The sequence below is a fragment of the Lithobates pipiens genome, unplaced genomic scaffold (genome assembly GCF_037356315.1).
Source record: "Lithobates pipiens isolate NorthernLeopardFrog02 unplaced genomic scaffold, aLitPip1_a1.2 Scaffold_22, whole genome shotgun sequence".
Lineage (NCBI taxonomy): Eukaryota > Metazoa > Chordata > Amphibia > Anura > Ranidae > Lithobates > Lithobates pipiens.
In genome coordinates, this window is record NW_027507784.1 from 4841182 (window position 1) to 4865200 (window position 24019).

Here is a 24019-nt window from a genome sequence, read left to right on the forward strand (position 1 = left end):
GGGGAATTTGGAGGGCAGCAGGGAGTAAGAATTGCTCTAGGAGGGGAATTTGGAGGACAACAGGGAGTAAGAATAGTTCTAGCAGGGGGAATTTGGAGGGCAACAGAGAGTAAGAAGCGTCGTAGGAAGGGGAATTTGGAGGGCAGCAGGGTCTAAGAATTGTTCTAGGAGGGGAATTTGGAGGGCAGCAGGGAGTAAGAATTGCTCTAGGAGGGGAATTTGGAGGACAACAGGGAGTAAGAATTGTTCTAGCAGGGGGAATTTGGAGGGCAACAGAGAGTAAGAAGCGTCGTAGGAAGGGGAATTTGGAGGGCAGCAGGGTCTAAGAATTGTTCTAGGAGGGGAATTTGGAGGGCAGCAGGGAGTAAGAATTGCTCTAGGAGGGGAATTTGGAGGACAACAGGGAGTAAGAATTGTTCTAGCAGGGGGAATTTGGAGGACAACAGGGAGTAAGAATAGTTCTAGCAGGGGGAATTTGGAGGGCAACAGAGAGTAAGAAGCGTTGTAGGAAGGGGAATTTGGAGGGCAGCAGGTTGTAAGAATCGTTCTAGGAGGGGAATTTGGAGGGCAGCAGGGAGTAAGAATTGCTCTAGGAGGGGAAATTTGAGGGGAAGGTGCTACAAATGGGGATTTGGGCGGATTTGTATTGAAAGGGAGGTTGGGGAAATATGATTTGTGCTAGAACAGGTGATGTGGTTGAGGGTATTTGTGCTAGGAGGAGATGTTTTTTTTGGGTGGGGGGTTTGTGCTATTAGAGATGATTGGAGGGTATTTGTGCTAGGAGGGGAAATTTGGGGAAGAAGATTTGTTCTAGGGTGGGGGGGAGATAACTTGTGCTGGGAGGGGGCATTTGGAGTGGGGGGGGATGTGTACTCGAAGGGGAAATTTGAGGGGTAGAGGATTTGTGTTAAGAGGAGTATTTTTTCTTTTTTTGGGGGGGGGGATTTATAGAAAGAGGATTTAAGCTGGGGGGGGGGCGCAAAGATTTGTGCTTGGAGGGACAATTTCAGCAGGGGAGAAGATTTGTCCTAGGAGAAGGGAGAACTTCTGCTTAGGGGGTAACCATGAAGGTTAGAGCTCAATTTTTTTGGAGGGGGGGTATTTTGCCAACACATAGCTTTTTTTGGGGGGGGGCAAGTTTGGCTCCTTAGCCCTGGGCTCTAGAAGACCTTGTCTCGGCACTGGCTGCATGGTAGCACAATGGTTCCTGTACAACAACCTTAACACGGTCATAGCAAAAAGAAAGCCGTTGTTAAGCAGAAGGAATCAGAATTTCAAGATGGCGGCCCTCATCAAGGTTCTTCATGGCGAAACACAAGATATACTATGATATTAGGAGGTGAGGATTTAGGTAAATGCATTTAAATATTTATTCCATGACTAGAACTGAAGGAACAGTGAGATGCACTTCAAATTCATAAATACGTACTGGAGACTTTATATTGATCCTTGCAGTAACATCTGTCACCTTTGTCCCCCTCCTTCCATTCCTCGTCTGCTGAGCAGACTTCTTGAACCGCAAGTGGATCTACCAGGGAACAGGAAAAAAAATGACCATTGCTGAGTGATACAACCATAAAAGACACAACACGTTACAAACCATATCAGTAAAAATTGTGTAACATGCACAAAAGAAACAATAAATATTCCTACGATTAAATCTTACACGATCAGTCCGTCCCAAACATATAATTCAGGTAATTTGACATCTGGGGAAAGAAATTACCTCCTTGCAGCTAAAATCTTTCAGGGATCCCTCTAATGGGGTTTTTACCTCCCCATCCAAACATTTTATGGAGTCCCTGACCTGATGGAGTAGGAGGAGCCTCTATTTTTAATTATTTTAACCACCGGGCGAATTCCAAGACTCTTCTCCTACATGTAAAAATGTATCATTTTGCTTTTGCTAGAAAATTACTCAGAACCCCAAACATTATATATATATTTTATTTTTTATTTTTTATTTTGTGATTGTTGCAATTTTTTTGTCACGTGGTATTCATGCAGCAATTTTTCAAACACAATTTTTTTGAAAAAAAACATTTTCGTGAATAAAAAACAGTAAATTTAGACAATTGTTTTTGTATAGCAAAGTTTTTTTGTATAACGCGGCAGCTGATGATACGCCGAGTAAATAGATACCGTATTTATCGGCGTATAACGCGCACTTTTTTCCCCTTAAAATCAGGGGAAAATCGCGGGTGCGAGTTATACGCAGATACTCCGCGACTTCCGCACAATTTTTTGGGCTCTGGGCGGCTCTCGGACCTTCTTGGCGGCTTTCGGACGCTCTCGGACCTTCTCGGTGGCTTTCGGCTGCCTCGGCCCTTTTCGGCGGCTTTCGGCCGCTCTCGGACCTTCCGAGAGCGCCCGAAAGCTGCCGAGGTCCGAGAGCGGCCGAAAGCCACCGAGAAGGTCCGAGAGCGGCCGAAAGCCTCCGTGAAGGTCCGAGAGTGGCCGAAAGCCTCCGTGAAGGTCCGAGAGTGGCCGAAAGCCGCCGAGAAGGTCCGAGAGTGGCCGAAAGCTGCAAAAAATATCTGATGGGGGAAGTGGGGCCACATTTGCTCACAAAAAGTCTGACATTAAAACAGTTTATGGACTATTAATGGACTATTATTTTTTTCTATTTTTCCTATTGTATATGCATAGCAGGGCACAGCACTACTTATGTTGGTTTGTGCCAGGTATTGGATACCCCTCCTTAAATGTGAAATGTTGATGTCAATTGAAAATGATCATTCCCTTCCAAGTAATTGTACATTACTTTGTTTTTTTATCAATAAAAAAAAACAAAGAAAAACAAATTGCTCTGGTTTTGAGGGGGTAAAACCTCCCAGAGCTTAAGTGGATCATTCAAATGGGCATTAAATGCAGTAGTTAGGCTGCATTTAGTTAGTCTAAGGCCGGGTTCACATATGTTTGGCTGCGGGTTCATGCCTGGGGTCAATGTGCGTCTTTTCACTGGTTCAGGTCTGAATTTTTGCCTGAATTTGCACCTGAACCAGATCCAAACATACACAGGACCCTTTTGCAATCCACTCCGTGGCCAACCCAGGCCCGTGTGAACCGGCTCCATTGAGAGCCGGTCACACTCGCCTGTCATGAAAATTGGATGCCTTGAAACCAGCATTCCAATTGACATATACAGTATGTGAACCCGAACTCAAGCCAATAAAAACACTTTGAGAATTCAAGAACGTGGGCTCCTTGAAGGTGGGCTCCTTTGTGGGCTGCTTGAGGGTGGGCTCCTTTGTGGGCTCCTTGAGGGTGGGCTCCTTTGTGGGCTCCTTGAGGGTGGGCTCCTTTGTGGGCTCCTTAAGGGTGGGCTCTTTTGTGGGCTCCTGGAGGGTGGGCTCCTTTGTGGGCTCCTTGAGGGTGGGCTCCTTTGTGGGCTCCTTGAAGATGGGCTCCTTTGTGGGCTGCTTGAGGGTGGGCTCTTTTGTGGGCTCCTTGAGGGTGGGCTCCTTTGTGGGCTCCTTGAGGGTGGGCCCTTTTGTGGGCTCCTTGAGGGTGGGCTCTTTTGTGGGCTACTTGAGGGTGGGCTCCTTTGTGGGCTCCTTTGAGGGTGGGCTCCTTTGTGGGCTCCTTAAGGGTAGGGACCAATGTGATTGTGCGATGTACAATGCACAGGGATAGGGACAATTGTAGACACTCACTCAGGTTGAACTGGATGGACTGGTGTCTTTATTCAACCTCACTAACTATGTAACTATGTAATGTTCTACACATCCAGTAAATCTTTGATACCTCTAGATATTTCGCAACCTGGAGGACTTTATTTTTTTTAAACTAGAAAAAGGAGATTCATCGCTTACCTGTACAAAAGGACAATGAGCACATTGACTGTGGAGTTCCAATTATTTTGTACACGTGGTATCCCAGGGGACAAGCCTTAACCTGGATGGTTGATGTCCATTGGCAGCAGTTTCCACCCCAATGGGCACAAGCCGTGCGATTCACGATGCCGTCTTTCATGGCCGGGTGTTTTCCATTCATCCACAGTGGAGAGTCCGTATTACATCTATTTATGGGTACACATGTTTCGGGTATACGGATACCTGCACTGCCAACAAACTGATACCATCCGTTCTTGGAACGATCACAGTTTAGGGTCGAGGATCGTGGATTGTCTATGCTTCTCCAGGGCTCATTGAGCACAGTGCGGCTTACACAAGGATCAGAGCAAGAATAGGCGCCAAGGGCCTTGGTACACTCCAATCCAAAGCCACAGGCCCCTCTCTGGCACTCATCAATTTCACAATGGGACCCGTTCCCGTAGTATCCGTTGGGACACACACAGGAATATCCAGAAAGCTCATTAATGCATTGTGCTAAGGGATGACATGTGTTGAGACTAGGATCGTCACACTCTCTGATGGGTACACAGGAACCTCCCGAGAAGATAAAACCACTTGGACAGTGGCAGGTATAAGAGCCAAATGTGTTCTGGCATGTGCCGGCGGGGCAGTTGTGTGTCCAAACATAGGCACACTCATCGATATCGGAACAGTTGAATCCGTCTCCAACGAAGCCGTCCTTGCAGACGCATTGCACATAATCGGCATGTTCCTCACACAGAGCGTGTAGATGGCATTCTGAACAAGATGCTGCAGCTGTTGAAAGCATGGAAAGAAAAAATAAGATCAATAATCAGATTGGAACCAATACCATTCGTCCTATTATCTGTTCCTGCCTCAATTGGCTCTCCCCAGATTTCATAAATGCTGCTTGATTTCCTTTCTACGTATTCAGTTCCTGGCCGCCGATTACAAAACTTCAAACTTCTAACTCCAACCTACAAAGTCTTCTACAATTTGGCTCTTCGATGATTTTTCTTCCTAGCCTCCACATACCAGTGCCCAAAGCACTCAACTCTGAGAGGTTCCAGAGTAGGAGCTGTCATTCTATTCTATGGCTGCTGTCACAGGGAAAACAATTAATCAAGCATAATCTGTGCTTGATTAGCTGCCGTGGAGGACAGGAGAGACATTGTCTAAGGCCAGCCATACACAGCGTGAAATTCAGACAGTGCTGACAGGGGAATCAGCAATTCCCTTCCTGGGGGGGGGGAGCATACCTGCTGGGAGAAGGCAGTGATTACCGCCAGCAGCTATAGCAGCCTCTTGCGATAATTTCAAATTTTCAATCCAACAGGCTGGTTGTACTGAAGCTGATTGATCGATCAACCTGGTACCTTCAGCCTGACCATTAAAAGTTCAAATCTTGGCTAGTTCCCTGAAGAACCGGCCAAGATTTGGCCCGTGCATGGCCGACCTAATAGACCCCTGATGTCTCCATAAGATGCACCTATCACCTACTCAATGTAGCACCCTCTAGCTAGTATGCTAGTATACAAAGTTGAGTAGATAAATTTGGCTTGGCTGTCGGCCAAGCTTGGGTTGAATCTAGGCCAGGGCTATAGTGACTCAAGAAGGCTGGATGACTTAAAAGGCAGCATCTCTGGTAACTTCTCCTGCTCAATGGAACCTTGGAGAAGCTTTCAGAAGTAGAGGGTGGAGTTTAAGAGGAGCTGTCTGGGGTATTGATGAAGGCCCCAGCAAAACCCCAGTAAATGTGCTGGCTGTGCAGGGTGGGGGATCCCAAAGCACTAAACTCTGAGAGGTTCCAGAGTAGGATCTGTCATTCTATGGCTGCTGTGGCAGGGCAAACACTTAATCAAGCATAATCTGTGCTTGATTAGCTGCCGTGGAGGACAGGAGAGACATTGTCTAAGGCCAGCCATACACAGTGTGAAATTTGCATGATTACACAGACAGTGCTGACAGGGGAATCAGCAATTCCCTTCCTGGGGGGGGGGGGGGGGCAAACCTGCTGGGAGCAGGCAGTGATTACTGCCAGCAGCTATAGCAGCCTCTTGCGATAATTTCAAATTTTGAATCCAACAGGCTGGTTGTACTGAAGCTGATTGATCGATCAACCTGGTACCTTCAGCCTGACCATTAAAAGTTCAAATCTTGGCTAGTTCCCTGAAGAACCGGCCAAGATTTGGCCCGTGCATGGCCGACCTAATAGACCCCTGATGTCTCCATAAGATGCACCTATCACCTACTCAATGTAGCACCCTCTAGCTAGTATGCTAGTGTACAAAGTTGAGTAGATAAATTTGGCTTGGCTGTCGGCCAAGCTTGGGTTGAATCTAGGTCAGGGCTATAGTGACTCAGGAAGGCAGCTATAGCAGCCTCTTGCGATAATTTCAAATTTTGAATCCAACAGGCTGGTTGTACTGAAGCTGATTGATCAGTCAACCTGGTACCTTCAGCCTGCCCATTAAAAGTTCAAATCTTGGCTAGTTCCCTGAAGAACCGGCCAAATTTTGAATCCAACAGGCTGGTTGTACCGAAGCTGATTGATCGATCAACCTGGTACCTTCAGCCTGCCCATTAAAAGTTCAAATCTTGGCTAGTTCCCTGAAGAACCGGCCAAGATTTGGCCCGTGCATGGCCGACCTAATAGACCCCTGATGTCTCCATAAGATGCACCTATCACCTACTCAATGTAGCACCCTCTAGCTAGTATGCTAGTATACAAAGTTGAGTAGATAAATTTGGCTTGGCTGTCGGCCAAGCTTGGGTTGAATCTAGGCCAGGGCTATAGTGACTCAGGAAGGCTGGATGACTTAAAAGGCAGCATCTCTGATAACTTCCCCTGCTCAATGGAACCTTGGAGAAGCTTCCAGAAGTAGAGGGTGGAGTTTAGGAGGAGCTGTCTGGGGTATTGATAAGGGCCCCAGCGAAACCCCAGTAAATCTGCTGGCTGTGCAGGGTGGGGGATCCCAAAGCACTAAACTCTGAGAGGTTCCAGAGTAGGATCTGTCATTCTATGGCTGCTGTGGCAGGGCAAACACTTAATCAAGCATAATCTGTGCTTGATTAGCTACCATGGAGGACAGGAGAGACATTGTCTAAGGCCAGCCATACACAGTGTGAAATTCGCATGATTCCACAGACAGTGCTGACAGGGGAATCAGCAATTCCCTTCCCGGGGGGGGGGGGAGGGGCATCCCTGCTGGGAGAAGACAGTGATTACTGCCAGCAGCTATAGCAGCCTCTTGCGATAATTTCAAATTTTGAATCCAACAGGCTGGTTGTACCGAAGCTGATTGATCGATCAACCTGGTACCTTCAGCCTGCCCATTAAAAGTTCAAATCTTGGCTAGTTCCTTGAAGAACCGGCCAAGATTCGACCCGTGCATGGCCAACCTAATAGACCCCTGATGTCTCCATAAGATACACCTACTCAATGTAGCACCCTCTAGCTAGTATGCTAGTGTACAAAGTTGTAAGTAAGTAAATAAATTTGGCTTGGCTGTCGGCCAAGATTGGGTTGAATCTAGGTCAGGGCTATAGTAACTCAGGAAGGCTCGATGACTTAAAAGGCAGCATCTCTGGTAACTTCCCCTGCTAAATGGAACCTTGGAGAAGCTTCCAGAAGTAGAGGGTGGAGTTTAGGAGGAGCTGTCTGGAGTATTGATGAAGGCCCCATTGAAACCCCAGCAAATGTGCTGGCTGTGCAGGGTGGGGGATCCCTTTCTACTTGTGGCTTCTACGTAGGGTGTGCTACATCAATGCTATCACATAACAGGTTTGTCCGCCCCATAGGTGTGCGCAGCCTATTGCGATAGGGTGTGCACCCTTAAGCTCAAACATACATGCATGTGTATGTGCCTACATATATATGCCCCCGACACATTGATCCCCCTGCCGGCACAGTGAAAGAGAAGATCATAGACACTTCTCTTAGACCGAGACCGTGTAGATCAGGATTACAAGGTCTACTTAGACATTCGATTGGTCACAATGGTGTATGAGGAGGAGAAGAAGAAAGGAAGGTAACATGTACAGAAATTCTCAGAGCTTCCTGATGGTAGAAAAAATAAATACTCACATGATATGTTCGTGGCTGGAAAATAAGAAGAAAAATATAATTAATCAGAAATAAAATCATTCAGTTGTACAAAATCTGCCAGTTCAGGTGAAAGCAGTTCTGGGCTTTCTGATTATCAAGTTCAGAAGTTTTTAAATGTAATAATAAAGATTTTATACACAGTATCTCACAAAAGTAAGTACACCCCTCAGTCACATTTGTGTAAATCTTTTCTTCTCTCTTTTCATGTGACAACACTGAAGAAATGACACTTGTCTACAATGTAAAGTAGTGAGTGTACAGCTTGTATAACAGTGTAAATTTCCTGTCCCCTCAAACTAACTTGACGCACGGCCATTAATGTCTAAACTGCTGGCAACAAAAGTCAGTACACCCCTAAGTGAAATGTCCAAATTGGACCCGATTAGCCATTTTCCCTCCCCCGGTGTCATGTGACTTGTTAGTGTTACAAGATCTCAGGTCTGAATGGGGAGCAGGCGTGTTAAAATTGGTGTTTTAGCTCTCACTCTCTCATACTGGTCACTGGAAGTTCAACGTGGCACCTCATGGCAAAGAACTCTCTGAGGATCAGAAAAAAAAAAGAATTGTTGGTCTACATAAAGATGGCCTAGGCCAGTGATGGCGAACCTTGGCACCCCAGATGTTTTGCAACTACATTTCCCATGATGCTCAGCTACACTGCAGAGTGCATGAGCATCATGGGAAATGTAGTTCTAAAACATCTGGAGTGCCAAGGTTCGCCATCACTGGCCTAGGCTATAAGAAGATTTCCAAGACCCTGAAACTGAGCTGCAGCACGGTGGCCAAGACCATACAGTGGTATAACAGGACAGGTTCCACTCAGAACAGGCCTCACCATGGTCCACCAAAGCATTCTCAGCATCATATCCAGAAGTTGTCTTTAGGAAATAGACGTATGAGTGCTGCCAGCATTGCTGCAGAGGTTGTAGGGGTGGGGGGTCAGCCTGTCAGTGCTCAGACCATACGCCGCACACTGCATCAAATTGGTCTGCATGGCTGTCATCCCAGAAGGAAGCCTCTTCTAAAGATGATGCACAAGTCAGAAAACAGTTTGCTGAAGACAAGCAGACTAAGGACATGGATTACTGGAACCGTGTCCTGTGGTCTGATGAGACCAAGATAAATGTATTTGGGTCAGATGGTGACAAGCGTGTGTGGGGGCAACCAGGTGAGGAAGACAAAGACAAGTGTGTTTTGTCTACAGTCAAGCATGGTGGTGGGAGTGTCATGGTCTGGGCCTTCTATGGGAGGCTAAGATTTCACCCTCTTTAGCCAACCTTTATATGGGTTGGTGGGAGCGGTCTTGCATATTTGGAGTGGTGAACCCCTTTAGGTCCTCCATTAAACTATTTTTCAGGTTTATAGATGATTTGATATTTGTTATGGAGGACAGGACATCTAACTTGACTCCATTCTTGGAATATCTAAATTGTAACAATAAGAATCTTACTTTCACCGGTGATGCAAATGATAGAGAGAGTCACTTTTTGGATGTTCTCCTGACAGGTGTCAATCGGAGGGTCAATGCCACCCTATATAGAAAACCATTATCTGGCAACTCCCTCCTGTTGGCACAGTCAGGACATCCAAAGCATACCATTAAGGGTATACATGTGGGACAGTTCCTACGGGTGAGATGAATATGTAGGGATGGTTCAGATTCTGAACGTGAGGCAGCTGCTCTGTATAGTCCATTTTCAAAGAGAGGCTATTCGAGGCGGATGATTAACAGCAAAGATAGGAAAACTCTTGTTGGTAGAAGGGCACAGAACAATGGCAGTCCATATCAAAATAAAATGACCCTTTCTACTTTAGAATTTGGAGAGATTAAAGATATAAATAGACATCTCCCTGTTGTGTTTGCAGATGATGTCTGTGCAAGCATTTTGCAGGGAGGTGTCAATATGGTATCCCGGAGGGCCCCTACATTAGATCGCTGCTTATCTCCCAGTTTCTTTGCCAGTAAGACCATGAAATCAGTTTTGGAGGCCCCGCCCCTTATGCCATCACCCCCCGGAGCATTATGGGGTGATGACGTCATAAAGAGGGCCTCAGTATAACATCACCCGGTGACCCCGACCCATGCCAATATAAGTAGTGGCACATCCCGCACCCATCATTACAGCAGGAGAGAGCGTTGAGCCAACATCGGAAGAAGAAGAAGCAAAAGAGTGAGAAGACCGTGGAGAGGACCTGGTAGAGGCAGAAGACAGAGGGAGAAGAACCAGAGAGGGCTAGAAGACATCAGCGGAGAAGAACCGGAGAGCGGAGAAGAATTGATAGAGGCAGAAGACAATAGCGGGGGAGGCAGAAGAGCCGGAGAGGGGGAGAAGAAGTCGGAAGGAGCTGCCTTAATAAATTACTTTAACACCCTGTGTGCTGTGTTTTCTTTTTGACACTTTTTTCAGATGAATGGGTAGGATTGCAACGTTACCCATACACATTCACAAAGGGTGGGGGTCCGGCATCTGGGGCCCCTTTGTTAAAGGGGGCTTCCAGATTCCGATAAGCCCTGATAAGCCCCCCGCCCGCAGACCCAGAAACCAACGGCCAGGGTTGTCAGGAAGAGGCCCTTGTCCTCATCAACATGGGGACAAGGTGCTTTGGGGTGGGGGGGCGCAGGGCCCCCCAGCCCTAAAGCACCCACTTCCCATGTTGAGTGCATGTGGCCTGGTAATGTTCAAGGGGGGGCGCTCGTTTGCCCCCTCCCTTTTTGTGACCTACCATGCTGCGTGCTTGGATAAGGGTCTGGTATAGATTTTGGAGGATCCCCATGCCCTTTTTTTTGGCGTAGAGGGCTCCCCTTAAAATCCATACCAGACCGAAGGGCCTGAGCTCTTGGAGGGAGAACCCATGACGATTTAAAAATAAAAAGGCTGGCGCTCCCTCCTGAAGATTCATACCAATCTCGGGGATCAAAGTTGGATCTCTGTTCACTGAAGTCAGATGTATGTAGGACCAAGGTACGACCGATGTAGGACTGATGTTGCAGAGCAAAGTAGTATCCGCTAGAAACCAGCCTAAGCGCACGTGTTATGTGTGAAATGCGTATACCCAGCATTCTGGTTCTTGTAGTTTCGGGATGTCCTAATAAAAAGGATTTTGATTTACAGTGGTGTGCAGCCATTTCTTCTATCCTCAGGGTTAAGGCAGTGCTGGAAAATAATGGCGGCCACACAAAATATTGACACTTCAGGCCCAATTTGGAGATTTTCACTTAGGGGTGCACTGACTTTTGTTGCCAGAGGTTTAGACATTAATGGCTGTGTGTTGAGTTATTTTGAGGGGACAGGAAATTTACACTGTTATACAAGCTGTACACTCACTACTTTACATTGTAGACAAGTGTCATTTCTTCAGTGTTGTCACATGAAAAGAGAGAAGAAAAGATTTGCACAAATGTGACTGAAGGGGTGTACTTACTTTTATGAAATACTGCATATTATGAAAAAAATAAAAAATAGCAACTAGTAAATAAAAAATAAGAAAAACAAACATAAAAACAATCACTACAATTTTTGCTTTAATATTGCTAATGCTGTGGTGTTACCTGTGAATCCTTGTACTCGAATGGCATGCACCCCTCCTGCATTTATATCAATACTATAATTTCCTTTTGCGGGATTTTTCAGGAGCCGCACAGAGCCCCAACTTTCTGACACCAGCACCTCCAGGTGAATAGTACCTGCCACCCAAAATAAAACAAAGGGTTTGGTTTTATAAAGCAAATCATCAACTCTTAAATAAAGCGTCTAGATCTCTTTTGCCAAACCAAAATATCTAGACCATTCTGTTCTTTGCTTCCCATCAACTCATGTACCGGCTTTACGTAAATTAGTCATATATGAGCCTGGTTTCCACCCAATTTGACTTCAGTTTAGCCAATGTCGATAGTTGTTTTTGTGCTTTAAGCAGTGGCGGCCCGTCCATTAGGGGCGCCGCCCCCTTTATCCATGGCCGCCACCCCCATGCTGTGGCCATCGCCGCTGCCACCCCCTACTCAGGGCTCAGCCCCTTTCAGGATGCCCTGAATTACCTCCTTGGGGTGGGGGGATTTGAGGTGCCACAGGGGGTGGTTGTTTGCTGCCCCCCCCAAACAAAAAACATGAGCCGCCACTGGCTTTATATTCAAATATTTTAAAGTTCTAATGAGTATGAGAAAATACACCAAAAGCTGCCATGTTTTACCTCTAAGCCCTTGTACACACGGGTCGGACATTCCGACAAAAAAATCCATCTGATTTTTTCCCACGGATTTTGTCCGAAACTGGTGTTGTATACACACGGTCGGACAAAGTTGTCGTAAAATCCAATAGTTCGCCACGTGATGGCGTTCATTCGTTACGACGGGACTAAGTTCAGGCTAGTAGCCAATAGCTTTCGTCTCGTAATTTGATTTGAGCATGCGTGGCACTTTTTCCGATCGGAATTCTCTACAAACGATCGGACAAAGTCCGATCGGATCATGTTGTCGGAAAATTTTATAGTCCGACGGAGTAAAGTCAGATGGAGCCCACACACGGTTGGATTATCCGACAACGCGGTCCGATCGGACATTTTCCGTCGGCATTTCCGACCGTGTGTACAGGGGCTTAGAGGTTAATTTGTAAATTTCTGCCTATAATGGTCAATGTGTGAAAATATCACCAAGAAAAGTGATTCAACCAAAGTCCATGGATGTCCAACAAAGCACAATGTCAAGCGTTCCTTTCGTCCATAGGTATCCTCCCTCATTCAAACATTTTTTTATTGAAAAGATCAACGGATAGCATTACATATAATATATAAAGAAATGCCAGACGGGTTGAATTAGGTATAGTACAGGGGAGGAAAAAACTAGCTGTACATGGCCTATCCATTGACAATCTGTGTAACTAAAGTCAGAGCAAATAAGATTATAACGTATCAAGCTGCTCAAGGGTTAAAGTGGTTGTAAATCCTTACAACACACTTTGACCTACAGGTAACCCTAGATTAAGGCTTACCTGTAGGTCCAAGAAATATCTCCTAAACCTACACGGTTTAGGAGATATTTGCCGAAATACAGGCTCCGTTTCCAGCTCCCGTGCGCATGCGCGGGAGTGACGTCTTCGCGGCTTCGCCAAATGACAGCGGCGGACCAGTGAGACCCACCGAGAAGATGGACGCTCCGGACTAAAGGGGACAGCGGTGACTTTGCTGGCTCCTGTGTCAGGTAAGTGACACATAATGGACTACTATGCGATGCGATGCATAGTAGTCCATTATGCTTTACCTTTGCAGGGAATGAAAGAGTAAACTCATCAGGGTTAATATCCTCTTTAAACTTATGTATATAGACTCATTCATTCAAACAAAATCTACATTCAACAATCCCTCAAGAAAAGGATACCATGGTCTTCCAACTGCTGAGTTACAGCCTAGTTACATCACTACAAATTGATTGTGCTACCCAAACACAATAGAGGTTACCTGGGAGAAGAAGTAACATGGGTGTGGGGGAGGGGGAGAGAGATGCAAAGGAAGAGAAAGAAAAGACAGGAAGGAGAAGGAGGAGAGGAGGAGTGGTCTCCGAAGGTAGAGCTACGGAAAGGATATACAGTCATACCATTGTGCTCTTTCTACTAAGCCCCCAGGCATCAATATGATATGAATTCCCCCCCCCAGAAACACATAATATTGGTGCCCTGACAATGAAAGACTTTTTTTTCTCACTTACGTGCAACAGGCCCAGCAAGTTGCAAAGAATTAATCGGACCATCTGTGGTGATCATTAGTGAAGAGAAATTGCCATTGACTAAGAAACGTTCAGTGTGAACAAGAGCCGTGAAGTCGCCAGAGAAGAGCAACTCTGAGCTGTTAACTGGTATTGAAAGGGTGAAATCCAAGTAATGAAACACCTGAAATACAAAAGTGATAATTAATACACCCCATTCCAAAATGAGGAACATAATATAGCCCCTGGGGGATGTTGGACAATGAAACGCGTAGGGAAGGACGTGATAACACTATACATACTGGGTCTGTACTCGCAGTCTTGGATCATGGCTGGAGTTGGCCTGGCTTTTTGATGGAACCTGAAATACTAGTGTCAGTGGAGACACACACCATTGGGAGTGGTTTGGATTGTGGAATAAAGATTTTTTAGATGGTTTTACTCTATGCAAGCTTTTTTTCTTCCTCCTTCATGAGACACGATGAGATATATGGAGTGGCTATTTTAAAGGGGTTGTGAAGGAAAAAGATGCATTCTATACATTAAGATGAAAACCCTTCTGTGTGCAGCAGCCCCCTCACCCCCCCCCCATACTTACCTGAGCTCTATCTCGATTCCGTGATGTTGCATGAGAGTCTCACTTGTCCGGGACTCTCCATCCTCCAATGGCTGAGACACCATTGGCTCCCACTGATGTCAATCAAAGTCAGCGAGCCAATGAGGAGAGAGAGGGGGTGTGGCCTAGTCATGGCTCATTGTTTGAATGGGCACTCCTAATAATTACCAGAGCCCCATCACGATCCAGCAATGTGCACAAGGCTCGGCTCTCCAGGGACTCTTCCTTCTCATTGGCTGAGACAGCAGCAGAAGCCATACACAGCCAGTTGAGCCAATGAGAAACATGTTATACTTACCTGCTTTGTGTAACGGTTTTGCACAGGACTGCCCCATCCTCTTCTGTTTGGGCCCCCCAATCGCTATCCTTTCTGCTCACTCTGCCCCTAATAGCAAGTATCTTGCTGTGTGAGCTCTTGAGCAGGCTCGCTCCCAAGCCATGCTCCTGTGAATAGAGATTGTCCATTCACACATAGAGTGTGGCCTCAGCCCCACCCCCTGATCTCTCCTCAATGGTTCACTGGCCAATGGCTCCAGCTGCTATGTGAGCCAATGAGGAGAGAGAGATTCAAGCAAGCCCCGGCTCTCATGCACATTGGCGGGTTGAGATGGGGCTCAGGTAAATATAAGGATGGGGAGTGGGGGAGTTGCACTCGGGTTTTTTTTTTTTTACCTTCATGCATAGGACCACTTTAAAGTCATATAGTAATGTTGGACTAGAAGACCTGACTCACAATTGGTTTTCCATTTACTCCCAAAGGTGCAATCATAGATACATCTGGATGTACCAGGTTTATAACAAGATCAGAGCTCTGTGCAAGACCTTTACATTTCTCAACCCCAAACTGGTCAAATCATGAAGGTGGATTTATACAAATGGGCACAGTCATGCCCCGGAACAGGGAATGGCAACAGGGGAAAAATAGTCCAGTTAGAGATATCTGTTAATAGAACTCAACATTTAAAAATACTACAGTTAACATTTTAAGGCCAACCCTTGCCAAAACGAATATGTCTTATGCCACGTACACACAATCGGATTTTCCGGTTAGAAATGTTGGATGTGATCTTGTTGCAGGTAAGTCCGACCATGTGTACGCTCCAACGGACATTTGTTGTCGGACTTTCCACCAACAAATGTTGGCTAGCAGGTTCTCAAATTTCCCGCCAACAAATGTTTGTTGTCGGACTTTCAGATCGTTTGTACACAAGTCCGTCTCAGAAAAGTCCATGCATGCTTGGAATCAAGGACAAGCTGGAAGCACTCGGTCTTGTAAAACTAGCATAAGCAATGAAGACATCACGTACGTCTTGTACGTCACCACGTTCGTGATTGTTGGCCAACATTTGTGTGACGATGTGTATGCAAGACAAGTTGGAGCCAACATCCTTTGAACAAAAATCCACTGGTTTTGTTGTCGGAAAGTCTGATCGTGTGTACGGGGCATTAGAGTTTGTTTGGAGTGGTCCCTTCATTATAATGGGAATGGGAAAAGTCTAAGCCCTTGTACACATGGTCGGAGATTCTGACAACCAATTCTGACGGATTAATTCCGGAAGAGGTCCGGAAGTGATGTTGCATACACACGGTCGGACTAAGTTGTCGGAAAATCCGATCATTCAGAAGGTGATGACGTTATTTCGTTACAACGGGACTACGTTCAGGCTAGTAGCCAATAGCTTTGGTCTAGGAATTTGATCTGAGCATGCGTGGCACTTTGTCCATCGGAGTAGGCTACACATGATTGGAGTATGTCCGATCGGAGCATTTTGTCAGAAAATTTTACCGGCAAGTTGGAAAACTTGGTCCGTCGGCTATTCCGACGGAAACAGCCCGATGGAGACCACACACAGTTGGAATATCCGTCAAAACGGTCCAATAGGACACATTCCTTCAGAATCTCCGACCGCGTGTACAAGGGCTTATTCTTCCATAGCTGGATTTCTATTATTTGTTTATTCTAAATGATGGAGAATGAAGTTGGAGGTAACACACCGTACTATGGCTTTGAAGTGGTGACATTTGGACCAAATGGGGAAATCTTTGTTGTCATATATTGGTACTAAAAGATTCTGAGAGATGTAAAAAGCCAACCCTTAATGTAGTAATAAACCTTAATCAAAAAAAAAAAAAAAAAGGACCCCCTGTAGGCTCATGTTATAAATGTCCGGTATGCACATCATACTAGCACACTACGACAGACTTAACTAAAAATGGAATCACTCCAAAGACACTCTCTAATTACTGACAGGGATTCCATCTTATCTTCACCCGGTCTTCCTTTTGGGTTTGGGCCATTTGAATGGCCAAGCCACAGTGACGTCACTCCCGCACTTGCACGTGGCGGTCATGCCCGCGGCACAACTCTCTAAATGGACAGCATGCCGTCAGTGGCGGCCCATTCATAAGGGGGTGCAGGGGCACCACCCTTGTAATCCATGCGCCCGGCTCCTGATCTACACGTGGGGCCTAATCTACATGTGTCAATGTTATTTGTTTTTATTTTTTGATGGTCTAATTGGCTTAAAAAAAAGGTGGGCTTGGGGTGCAGAGGACTGCGCTCTGAGCCCACCCAGTTGTGGGACAATAGCAAATTAATATTCACTATTTTCTTACTGATACTCCACTCGGTCAACCAAGAAGCACGTCCTAAGACCCGATTGGCCAGGGAGTCTTATGCCGCGTACACACGATCGAATTGTCCGGCGTACTTAGTCCAGCAAACAATCCAGCGGATAGTCCAGCGGACTTTCTACCAAACGGACTTGGCCACACACGGACACACAGAAAGTCCGGCATTTGCTAGCGCAATGACGTACAGCACGTACGACGGGACTAGAAAAAGGAAGTTCAATAGCCAGTAGCCAATAGTTTCCATTTCGTACTTGCTTCTGAGCATGCGTCATTCTTAGTCCGCCGGACTAGCATACTGACGAACGTATTGTCCGCTGAAACCCAAGTCCGGCGGAAAGATTGAACTGCAAAACTACTTTCTAAGTCTGCCGGACTTTACGCTGAGAAAGTCCGCTGAAGCCCACACACGATCGAATTGTCTGGTGAAATGCGTTTCGGCGGACTAAATAGGCCGGACGATTCAATCGTGTGTACGCGCCATTAGGACGCACTGGCCAATTGCTTCTCAGGACCCACTTCCTGTCCGGCCGGGAAGAGAAGCAACATCCCGACACTTCTTTCCCCCTTCCTCCTAAGGTAGTCCCTCGGCTTGCCACCTTCCCATCGGTCTCTGTTGCAGGGGGAGAGGGGGGGTCATCCATCTCCAACAGGGGGGGGAGGGGTCGATGGCTGCAGTCCCATCCATCTCCCTTGAGGGAGGGATTGCCGCCTTCCTGTCCCCCGTGCCGCTACTTCATGCTGTCCATTGAGAGCACAGTGCACATATTTTAATATATATATATATATATATAAAACAGACCCCTGATGTCTTACTTTTGAGACAGAAAAAAAAAACTGAGGACAGAGATTCCCCAGTGCCTTTCTCTGAAACCGGCAGTAAACATTGTTTACTATGCTTCAGTAAAGAGTAAATACAGGGTGATTGGTACAGATCACTCACTGTGTTCATTCAGAAAAGGAAGGGTCCGGTTAATTAAATATTTACCAGCCCTTTCCCTGATCCTGAGAGGAGAGAAGCTGGCAGCACTGCAGGGGAGAGACAGGAAGCAGTGAGAATTGGGGCCACAGTGGGTGATTAGGGTGTGCCCACCCGGCACACCCTGTCCACACGCCTGTGCCTACAGGTACAAGATATAAAGCAGAGTTTACTACCGCTATAATGCAGCTCATTGATTTGTTGTGTTCTGACAAAAAATAAAAAAAATAAAAATAAAATAAAAATGACTTACTTTATTCAGATCTGAAAGGGGAACATTAAACACGTGTCCATAGCTGAGCAAGGCAATATCTCTGTATATAGTATAACCTGGATCAAAATAACTTCCGCACATTCCAGTGATGAGGAAAACGACCTACAGTGAGGAAAAAAAAAAAGAAAAAGCACAATATAGTTAAAAATTGAATGGCCGACGCTATCCTACGGGGAAGAGTCACAACCAGAAAAATCTAAAAGAAATGGATGTGGGCCCAACTCTTCCTAACCTTCCTAACTTATTAGAGGAAATAGATCCTAAGTGAGATAAACACAAAAGTCAACGAGGAAGGAAAGAGAAAAGAGCCCAACAAGAGCGCGACTAATCCCATTTATGTATAAAAGTGTATCATTATTGTGTAAATGTTAAAACACCTAAAAACAAAAAAACAAAAAACAAAACAAAAAAAAAAAATCACAACATAGCACATGAATTTAAAAAAAATTGCCTTTCCAGCTAAACCTGATCACATTTCTTTATGCATTTATATTCATGTGAGAAAAGTCATTACTGATATCAATTCAGAATTTGGTTTTTTATATATATATATATATATATATTTATACATTACAGTGGGGATCGAAAGTTTGGGCACCCCAGGTAAAAAAAAATTGATATTTGCCAAAGGGGGCAGTACAAGATATTAACTCTGCAGGGTGCCCAAACTTTTACAGATGCCATTTTTTTTTTGTTTTATGTAATTTTGAAAGTGTAAACGATGGAAATAAAATCGAACTTCTTTTTTTTTACCTATTATAAGAATGTCTAATCTGTAATTTGATGCCATTTAGAGATTTTTTCCATCTTTCCTTGGCTTCGTTATGCACATTAATACACATTTTTTACCTGGGGTGCCCAAACTTTCGATCCCCACTGTATCTCACAAAAGTAAGTTAGACAAGGGCAAGGTCAGGTTTTTTCGAATGGATGGGGTGTCTCAGACAATTTTCTTTAGTCTCTTTAGTTTTAGTCTCTTTAGTTTTAGTCTCTTTAGTCTCTCTCTTTAGTTTCTTTAGTCCCTTGGCCTACTTATTTAGCCTATTTCTTTGGGGGGAGTCAGGTGATCCGGGGGTTCGTGAAACCTAGACGGCTGTCTGGTTGGACGTGTGATATGCTTCCCCACGGCTGCCAGGCCGGAAGCCTGAGGCCTAACCCGGGGACACCAGGCTGTCTGAGGCAAGAAAGAGACTGTGGGGGGCACCTCTTCATTCTGTCTGATGAAATGCCCCCCCCCCCCAAGGAATGTAATCCACATGAGTCGTAATGAAGAGGAACTGAAATAAATGAATTCAGTACCTGGGACTGTGTGGACCTTATCAGGGAAAATACTTCATTCACCAGAGTTATGTTGGAATAATCTTTAGCTGAAGCGTCTGTTAGTACGAGGATGAATGACTGGCGGGGGGAGGAGAGGAGAGCCAGCTTTATTCCTGCTACTGACAGTTCCGGACAGTCTCCTCCGCCGGTGGCTACCAGATTGGTAAAGAACCTATCAAATTCTTCCTTCGAATCCGTGACCCTGACGGGTCCAATGCCTGGAAAAACAAGTCTCAATCAGTTCTGTACACCGATAAAAAAAGATTCCGTTGGCTTGTAAACATAAAAATGTATCATTTTCAACATAAAAAATAAATGTTACTTAAAGGGATTGTAATTTTTTTTATTTTTTTTAAAATAACAAACATGTTATACTTACCTCCAATGTGCAGCTCGTTTTGCACAGAGTGGCCCCCGAACCTGCTCTTCTGGGGTCCCTCGGCGGCTGTCTCGGCTTCCTCCCGCAGGTGCTTCTCACGTTCATGCGAGCTCCCTCCCATGGTGAGAAGCACCTGCGGGCGCACTCCCATGATACAGCTATAGCCGCTCGGTGTATCACATGCCCCCCCCCCCCCCCGGCGCTCCACGTCAGTGGATGTGATTGACAGCATCGCGAGCCAATGGCTGCGCTGCTTTCCATCCATCCACTCCAGCCAATCAGCGGCCAGGCTGAGCAGTGAAGAAGGACGGCAGGGGCGAGCGCGGGATTTTCGAGGGGTTAGGTAAGTAAAACGGGGGGGGGGGGGTTGGGGGCGTAGGCTCTGCCAGATCTTTTTTCACCTTAATGCATAGAATACATTAAAGTGAAAAAACATTTACCTTTACAACCGCCTTTAATTTACTTATTGATATTTTAAGTACCTTACTTCATTTTCGTTCGTTCGTAAAACACGCCTTTTACATTTACGAAAAATAATGTATAATATTGAGTTATCTACACGGAACTTTTAAAGTGGTTGTAAACCCTTACAAACCACTTTGACCTACAGGTAAGCCTAGATTAAGGCTCACCTGTAGGTCCAAGCAAAACCGTATAGGTTTAGGAGATATTTGCCCGAAAACGGGCACCGCTGTCTACGGCGCATGCACCGTAGACAGCGGCGCGCAGGCGCACTGAGCGCGCCATTTTCAAGAATGGAGCTGCCGCGCGTGTCGGTTCCCGTGCACATGCGCGGGAGTGACGTCATCGCGGCTTCGCCGAATGACAGCGGCGGAGCTGCGAGACACCACCAACAAGATTGATGCGCCGGACTACAGGGGACAGTGGCGACTTTGCTGGCTCCTGTGTCAGGTAAGTGACACATAATGGGCTACTTTGCGATGTGATGCGATGCGATGCATAGTAGTCCATTATGCTTTGCCTTTGCAGGGAATGAAAGAGGAAGTAACACCCATCAGGGTTTACTTCCTCTTTAAGGCACATGCATTTCCATATTCTAATTGAGTTACATTTACTTAAAAAAAGTATATATTTTTTTTTAAATATCTTTTCATTTGACATAAATTGCGGGAGTTTTGACGCTGTATATTTTAACCGCTTCAGCACCGGAAGATTTGGCTGCTGAATGACCGAGCCATTTTTTGCGCTATGGCACTGCGTCGCTTTAGCTGACAATTGTGCGGTCCTGCGGCGCTGTACCCAAACAAAATTGACGTCCCTTTTTCCCCCCACAAATAGAGATTTCTTTTGTTGGTATTTGATCACCCCTGCGTTTTTTAGTTTTTTGCGCTACGAACAGAAGAAGAGTGACAATTTTGAAAAAAAAAAACACATTTTGTACTTTTGCTATAATAAATATCCCCATTTTTTTTAAAATTTTCCTCAGTTTAGGCCGATATGTATTCTTCTACATATATTTGGTAATAAAAATCGCAATAAGCATATATTGACTGGTTTGCGTGAAAGTTATAGTCTTTTGTCTGGTCAGTCACAGCGTTGGAGCCGCGATACCTGGAAGTCACTCTGGGTTAGATGGCGGCGTTGGAGGAGGGGAACGAGGACAGCTTTGGTGCTTCGATCTCAGGTAAGTAATTCATAATGAGCTAGTATGCTATGCATACTAGCTCAATATGCCTTTGTCTTGCAGGGGTTATTTTTTTTTTTTTTTTTTTCTGAGGCTTTACTTCCTCTTTAAAAAACTATAGTGAACAGGAAGGGGGCAGGGCTTTGGTAGCTTTGACTCATTTGTGGTGGTGACCTCAGCAGTAGCAGGGCCGTCTTTAAAGTGGTTGTAAACCCTTACAAACCACTTTGACCTACAGGTAAGCCTAGATTAAGGCTTACCTGTAGGTCCAAGAAATATCTCCTAAACCTATACGGTTTCGGAGATATTTGCCTGAAGACAGGCACCGCTGTCTACGGTGCATGCGCCGTAGACAGCGACGCGCAGGCGCACTGAGCGCAGATCCAACAATGGATCTGCCACGCGTGTCGGCTCCCGTGCGCATGCGCGGGAGTGACGTCATCCTGGCTCCGCCGAATGACAGCGGCGGAGCTGCGAGACGCCACCAGCAAAATGGATGCGGCGGACTACAGGGGACAGCGGCGACTTCGCTGGCTCCTGTGTCAGGTAAGTGACACATAATGGACTACTATGCGATGCGATGCGATGCATAGTAGCCCATTATGCTTTGCCTTTGCAGGGAATGAAAGAGGAAGTAAACCCATTAGGGTTTACTTCCTCTTTAAGGCAGGGCAAAAGGGGCAGCTGCCCTGGGCCCTGTCATTGTGGGGCCTAAAGCAGCTGCCTCATACTTGCCAACTATCCCATGTTTACATTCCCTTGTCCCTTGAAGTTTTAGTCCTGTACTGCTACTAATGCTGCCCAGCTCTGCCCTATTGTTGTGTACAGATGACTCACCTGCGGACCTGTGTTTACATGTAAATACTGGCATTCGTATTGTAAATAGCAGTGACATGCATTTTTAAATAGCTGAGGCCAACTGCATTGATATGAAAATAAAGGCAGCATGCATAGGTATATCATGCCCCCCTGCAGTGAGGAGAAGATGTGCTGTAACCTATAGCAACCAGTGAGCAGTATTACTGTTTGAGCAGTATTACAATCTCTAGTAGCCAATCAACAAGCAGAAATGTGCTGTAACCTCTAGCAACTAATCCATGAGCCTTAAGGAGTGCTGTAACCTCTAGCAACCAGTCAGTAAGCAGTGATGATATGCTGTAACCTCTAGCAACCAGTCAGTAAGCAGCAATGATATGCTATAACCTCTAGCAACCAGTCAGTAAGCAGTAATGATATGCTGTAACCTCTGGCAACCAACCGCAATCGCTGCCTGATCTGATACAGTAAACTGATTTTAAATCTAGCTGCTATTTATTGTATGTCACAGAGAAGGTGGAGAGTGAAATTGCATACGGGGAGGGGGCCCTAAGAAAATTTTTGCCCAGGGTCCAATCAATATTAAAGGACAGCCCTGAGCAGTAGTGATGACGGTTCTGGTCAATGTTCCCGTAATTTGCATCTTGAGTGAGTGGAGAGGTGAATATTTGGCATTGGATGGGAAGAGAAGCCAGATGGTAATGTAAGCACATTGTACGGTGTTGCTTTACAGAAAGGATTCCTGTGTTCCTTCAAACTATTTGAAACTCTTCAACTCTTTAATAATGTCTAATGTTGCTGATTTTGATTATGATATGAGAAACAAAGACCTACTAGGATCGTTAAACTCCACCATGGTATACTGCCGGACGCCACATGGAAATTTGGCTTCCACGCGATCAAGAAGCCAGCTGTTCACTTTCTTCAGCTCCATGAAATCATCGTGCATGGATCCAGTGGTGTCCACCGCATAGGCCAAGGATGAAGACTCTGGGGAAAAGAGAAAAAACAGACATTTGCCAGGTTGACTAGAGAGTGATTTATGTGTTTTATGGGTGCCGGTATGCTGAGGCCCTCCTTGACTTGTGTCTCTAGAGGACTCCAACCTCCTGAGAACCCTGAGCCATATATACTCACCTGACAGCTCTTTCTTCCATTTGTAGCACCCTGATGTCTAGCCACTTGAGACCCGCACTACGTCTATTGACGTCATGGGGTTTCGCTGGTTATATATAAATGATGCCTGAGGCCACAGACATCATTCAGATATTGCCGTTTTCAGTCGGCGATTCCCTACACCATAAGGACGATCATAGCGGCTGTTCCGCCGCTTGACCATTCTTACGGGCGGCGGGAGGGGACGCCCCCCCCCTCCTGCCACCCTCCGGTGCTTCTACGATGGAAACGGTGAGTCGGTCACAGGATCCGCCGGCCCCAGCAAGTGATCATAGAGATTTCCAGCGGACTAGAGTCTCTATGATTGTTTGGAGGCCGGGCGCGATGTTATGACGTCACGCCCGGCCTCGGTATTCAAATTAACAGCGCCGATCTGGCTAGGAAGCCATGATCTTTTTTTTTTTTTTTTTTTTTTTATTCTTCCCAGCCTAGAGGTGAGATATGGGGTCTTATTGACCCCATATTTCACTGTAAATAGGTCCGATCGTGCCATATTCCTATTACAAGGGATGTTTACATTCCTTGTAATAGGAATAAAAGTCATCAATTTTTTTTTTTTTTT

General features: G+C 45.8%; 1 protein-coding gene across 1 annotated transcript; it reads right to left on the reverse strand.

Moving 5' to 3' along the window:
- Positions 1 to 1390: 1390 nt before the first annotated feature.
- LOC144000330 (uromodulin-like) lies at positions 1391 to 23267 on the reverse strand. Its single transcript, XM_077494069.1, has 8 exons — positions 23116 to 23267; positions 19421 to 19659; positions 18101 to 18223; positions 13625 to 13805; positions 11477 to 11611; positions 7906 to 7920; positions 3816 to 4613; positions 1391 to 1528 (listed from the first exon to the last, which is right to left on the reverse strand). Exons 1-8 carry the CDS (start codon positions 23228 to 23230, stop codon positions 1416 to 1418), a joined length of 1719 nt encoding a protein of 572 aa, XP_077350195.1. The 5' UTR covers positions 23231 to 23267; the 3' UTR covers positions 1391 to 1415.
- Positions 23268 to 24019: the final 752 nt, after the last annotated feature.

Bases quoted from the DNA above. Each gene is read 5' to 3' on its own strand.
- LOC144000330 (XM_077494069.1), bottom strand. From the start codon at position 23,230: ATGCACGATGATTTCATGGAGCTGAAGAAAGTGAACAGCTGGCTTCTT. The intron at 19,660-23,115 runs GTAGGTCTTTGT...TTGTTTTTCCAG, and splicing joins GGTGGAGTTTAACGATCCTA to GCATTGGACCCGTCAGGGTC. The intron at 11,612-13,624 runs GTAAGTGAGAAA...TTTGGGTGGCAG, and splicing joins ACTTGCTGGGCCTGTTGCAC to GTACTATTCACCTGGAGGTG.